The 5308-nt window shown below is 55.1% G+C and overlaps 1 protein-coding gene across 1 annotated transcript in view; it reads right to left on the reverse strand.

The window, feature by feature from the left end:
* The window catches only part of STK10 (serine/threonine kinase 10), a gene marked incomplete at its 5' end in the record, with an annotated part of 18647 nt that extends 13847 nt beyond the window's left edge, over nucleotides 1–4800 (reverse strand). The window contains 5 exon segments of the mRNA XM_010283491.1: nucleotide 1; nucleotides 4–134; nucleotides 845–917; nucleotides 2271–2420; nucleotides 4752–4800. The exon segment at nucleotide 1 is cut by the window's left edge and continues 51 nt beyond it. Of these exon segments, the coding sequence (XP_010281793.1) occupies nucleotide 1; nucleotides 4–134; nucleotides 845–917; nucleotides 2271–2420; nucleotides 4752–4800 (404 nt within the window).
* Between the last annotated feature and the right edge of the window lie 508 nt (nucleotides 4801–5308).

A 5308-nucleotide genomic window follows, 5' to 3' on the forward strand; every position in this document is an offset into this window, starting at 1 on the left:
TGGGGTTGAGCTCGTGATGAGGCGGCTCGATCTGGGCCATTTCGATCAGCGTGATTCCCAGGGACCAGATGTCTGCCTTGTAGTCGTACGGAGTGTCCTTCATGGTCTCGCACATCACCACCTCCGGGGCCATCCTGCAAGGGGCAGAACAAGGAGCAGGGATGGGGAGGGATTACACCACTGCCACACAACGTGAGCCTTGCAGCAGCAATTAAATGCTTTAAGTAATCCACAGCATCGCATAAAAAACAGCCTTTCCTCCTAGCTCTGGGTTTCAGAAGCAGCAGCATCTTTTCTAAGGGGTCCAGCCCCCTCCCTCTTCCGCAGACCAGCCGAGACAGCCCATGGAAACCCCCAGGCCATTGACATCTGGCGCGGATGTTGCTTCAGACAATAAATTAATCCTTGCCGATTCCGTTCCTTCAGCAAGTCGGGTGATTTAGAGATTGCGTTTCTGGAGCGAGGAGTCGTTCCCATGTGCTTGGAGTCGCTTCAAAGCCCACTCCACCCCCCGGGGTGGGGGGAGTGGGGAGCGCACACACGCGAGCACACGTGTGCCCCTCGCTCCTCCAAGCCTAGAGCACGGTGACCCCTTGGCCAGCTCAGGGCACTGTGACACTGGGCAATGCTCCTGCACCACCGAGGCTGCTCACAGCTCCTTTTAGGCAAGGGAAACCCTTGCACGTGTGGACACTAGACAAGACTCCTTGTTAAAATCCTCCCACCCATGTTTGGTAAGGCACTATGGTTCAACACATCCCAAAGGCCATCAGCTCCCCCTTTCTGAGCAAGCCTGGTTTCAGAAGAGCTGAAGACAAGATTTCTTAGCAAGCAGGTCACTCACCAGTAAGGGGTCCCAATGAAGGAGTCTCGCTTCTGCAAGGTTTTCATGTTTTTGGCGGACACTCCAAAGTCAGCTGCAAAGAGCAGTAACATTAGATGCCATAGGAAAACTGAAAGACCCTTCTGAATTAACACACTTGGCTGAAACGCAGATTTAAAAGCAAAACACACATTTGAGGCAAGAACATGATACAACGTGCTGTTTCCTCTAAACTGAGCATCAGAAATTAAATTTGCTTTTTGGGTACATAACCACCAGGGATCTTTCCCTCCCATAAGACAGGGGCATCACAAGCCACCCCTACTGTAACCCAAACCCTACACATCTTGAGGGAAGTCGGTATCTTTTCCACAAACAAAAGCAGCTCCGTGGCAGATTACTTCCAGGACTGCTATTTCATAGCTGTAAGTCTCATTTTACACCAGAAGAACCAAAGTGCTGTTACATTCTTTCTCTTCCCTTCAGCCCCATGCACAGCAGCCGCCGCATGATGCCTTTTCCCGATTTTGTCCCTTCTATAGAGAGCTGCTGAAGCCAACCTGACCCAAATCAAATTGGTAAGACCTGCAGAGCATACCAAGCTCACTCCAGGTCAGCTTGCTCTCTGAGATGGCCCTGATGACCTCTGGAGGAGCTGTTATCCATCTGCACCCCGGGTTCAGGGTGTCACTGACTGTGGGTCACCTCTGGCCCAAGCCAGGAGAGTGTTTTTTTACAGTGGAGCACAGCCCATGGTCACAGGAAAGTTTCTATCTTCCCAGGCTGGCTGGTCTCCATCAGCACCCACAGACACATCCCAAGAACACTCCACAGCTTCATCAGAGTCCAGAAGGAGAACTGCACCTTTCCGACCAGTCCCAACAAAGCTACCTTCTCATCCCTCAGCAGGCAGCTGGATGCCAATTTAACTTAAGCCCATAGTGAGCTGGCAAAGCAACCCTTTGGCAAAACTCGCCCTGTCACCACCAGACCTGCTCTGGAGATAAGACAAATCTTTCCAGCTCCCAGCGCTGCCAACTGGCACCCTGCACAGGATGCTCAGCAGGCCAAAAAGCATAAAAATCAAGTTCAAAGAGGGATTAAACAAATTCACAAAAGCCCATCAAGGGTCTGAGCATGGCTGCAGCTCAGGAAGCCTTGGTGCCTGGCTGGGGGCACAGCACACAGCTCCACGGTAGATCTGGCCTCCCACGAAACAATACAAAGTTCTCCCCCACCTTCTCCCGCCTGAGCTCATCAGCCAGGCAGCGGACGGCCCGTAGGCAGCGCAGAAGGCGGAGAGCATCCCTCGATCCCCCCATGCTCAGGCACGGCCGAACGCTACAATCCAGCTCCCAGCAACACGTGGCTCTCATTAGCGTAGCACCGTCTCCCAACGAGCTCGGCCGAGCGAGCGCCTGCCACGCTCCTGTGCCGGGCGGCTCACCGAGCTTGATGTCCCCATCCTGGGTGAGGAGCACGTTGCCTGCCTTCAGGTCACGGTGGATGATCTTTTTGCTGTGGAGATAATGGAGGGCTTCCAACATCTGGCGGCAAATCACTTGAATCTGGGGTTCGGTCAGGCCCCGGTCCAGCTCTGCAGGGAGGGAGAGCGCCGTTAAACAGGACAGGGATTCAAGCGATGCCCCACCTCAGCAACAGGAAGGCACAGGCTGCCCAGCAGACCATTTAAAAACCACTGTCCATGTGTCAAAGCAGTGGGAGACCAATGCAAATCAGCTTGTTAAGGTAATTTATTCCCTAAGCCGGCACTCGTAGCGCAATGCCCGCCTGCTTGGAGCTGCTGGTTTATAGCTCCCTCCCGGGGATGCACGGCTGAGGCGTCTGGCCCAGGAATAGCGGATGAGGGGGACGAGGAGCGGGGGCCAGCATGCCTGTGACGGGGTCTGAACTGCAAGTTCCCTGATGATTTGGGAAATGAGTCCCCGCAGACAAGCTGGGTCTTGCCCAGTGTGAGGACAAGGCTGCAGAGAGAAGGGAGCCGAATTCGGCTGCGGGCAGCAGCAGGGTCAGACACAGGCGCGAGCACTCAGCACGCCGTACGCAGCCGTGCTCTCATCCCCCAGGGAGCTACCCCTGCCGCAGCGACGCAGCGTACCCCCCTGCACATCCTGAGGGACACGCCACTTCCCAAAGCAACAAGCAATAAAATGCTCACCGGCGTTATCCCTACCCACTGCTCTGAGCTGGTTTTTCAGGTAGCACCAGGTACCAGCACACCCGTTCATACCCCGCTGCCTGTCCCTACTTCCGAAGCTTGCAGGGACATGCAACCACTGGCGTGACCTCCCTGCTGAGCTCTGCCCAGCCACCTTCATCATCCGAGACCACTTTCCAAGGTGACAGCTCTGCAAACCATCAAAATTCCCGATGGTTAGCATCGTCCCAGCTTCCCTCCATGCCTCCGCAAGCCCTTTGCAGTGCACATCCCTCCTCCAGCAGAGCAGACCAAGCCTTAGACAACTCCAACTGCCCAAACCGCACGGCCAGGACGGGGGCTAATGGATGGACCCCAGCAGCTGGCACAGATGCTTGTTCAGAGCTAGGATCTTAACCACAGGCTGGGGGATGCTGGCTCAACCACTTCGTTCCTCCTTTTTCTCATCAGGACCTCCCTTGCTCCGGGGGAAGCTGATGATTTTTCACTCTCCCTGGAGCATCTGGCAGAAGTGAGGTGCAGCGGGCCACAGGTTTTGTATGAAAGTTTTCAAAGGCAAAAGCCAGTTGCTGGTGGGGTTGGGAAGGTGGAGCAGGCAGCGTTCAGCGACGCTGAATTTACTAACGCTGGGGAGCATTCCTGACCTCCGACTCGCAGCTTCTCCTGGCCCTCATTTGGGGGGTGATAGCACTATAGCTCACCATTTTCTATACTTCCCTTTCCCAAGTCCTCCGGAGACTGACTGCCATGGACACAGCCCCACGAACGCTCGGGGGATTTTTGTGTCCCAAGAGACAGGGCACCCCTGTTGGGGTTTTCCCCAGGGAAGGCACCATTTCCTCCAGCACTTCAGAAAAGGTCCTTTTTCATGCAGTGATTTGGACCTGCCTTAAAGAAGGTCCCTAAAGGGGGCACAAGTTTTAGGGGCTGGATCAAAGATGACAAATTTGGGTCCGTACTTTTCCTGGAAATAAAAATAGAGCAAGGCCTTTGGAAATATCAGGGCCAAAAAGGAAGTAACCCCCGGGGAGATGCTGCTCTGTCCCAGGGGCTCCAGGCAAGAGGACATCAGAGCACTGCGTTCGCCGTGCAGAGGGGATGCCACCCGCCCCGGGGTCCGTACAGCCCTGGCACAGAGGGGCTGTGGCACCAGCCAGGGCTGTTCTAGGGAACACCCACACACTCCCGGTCCCAACAGCTCTATGTGGAAGGGAGGAGTTAAAAATGGGAAGATTCCTGGAATTACTGCAAACTGCAGTTTATTCGGATGCTCTGCTGCTTTACCAGATGACTGATATCATAAGGAGAAGTCAGCAAGAAGATCCTGGGAGATTCACCACAACAAGCACCCAGATTGAACATCTCAGCCCCGCTGCCCTTCCCAGGAAGCTGTGGGAACAAGATCCCAAACACCCAGTGCCTCTGGCAGATAAATATTTAAAGGCATCTTTCCCCGGCAGCCAGACTCTCCCTTCTCCCCATGCCTTGTGATCTGCTGATCCCAGCAGCATTTAAATCACAAAAGGGCATCAAAGTAGCTCAAGAAACGCCCCAGAGCTGCCACACCTTCTGCTCCGAGTATGAAAACAGGCAAACACATGGGAGAGAAGCGGTAGCTGGAGAAGCTGAGGCACCCACATCTGCCGTCTGTCCAAAGGGTGCCCCTGAAAGCGTCCCAGAAGGCTGGAAACGCCTTGCAGGCATCGCCCCGAGCACAGAGAAGAGCCCGGCACCGCGCGCTGCACTCACCCAGCATGGTGGCATCCACCGCCCCGCCTGGGCAGAACTCAATCATGATCTGGGGAAACAAAGAGAGAGGAATTGAAGTCAAGTCTGCATCTCGCTGAGCAAAGCCCACCAGGTAAGGCATAGCAGACAAAAACGTTGGGTTTTACTTCCCCGCACGGCAAAGCTGCTCCTTTGCCCCACACGGGGACGCAGAGGTTTCGGTGCTTCCCAGGACACATTCCCCAAGCACCCCCAGCACGAAGGATCACCCAAGCCCTGGGGCCAGATCCTGCACCCTGCCTGCAGCAACCATCTCAGAGGGACCGTCCCCATCGCCGGGCCCACGGACACCCCCAGCAGTCATGCCTGGCCCCGTACCTGGACGCCCACCCCGAGCAGCCAGCTTCAGCTCCGGCTTCCTCTCTGTTTACATCTCATCCCATTGCATTTTGGGGCGAGGGCTGCTCCAGAGACACAGCCTTGCCAACAGGATGAGATAGCTGTCATAGCTGGGAGCTGACGTGGCCAGGAAAAAAAAAAATCAAGCAGCATTTTCTTTAGCAAATGAGATATGGGGA

Source organism: Phaethon lepturus, unplaced genomic scaffold (assembly GCF_000687285.1).
Source record: "Phaethon lepturus isolate BGI_N335 unplaced genomic scaffold, ASM68728v1 scaffold45793, whole genome shotgun sequence".
NCBI classification, from domain to species: Eukaryota; Metazoa; Chordata; class Aves; order Phaethontiformes; family Phaethontidae; genus Phaethon; species Phaethon lepturus.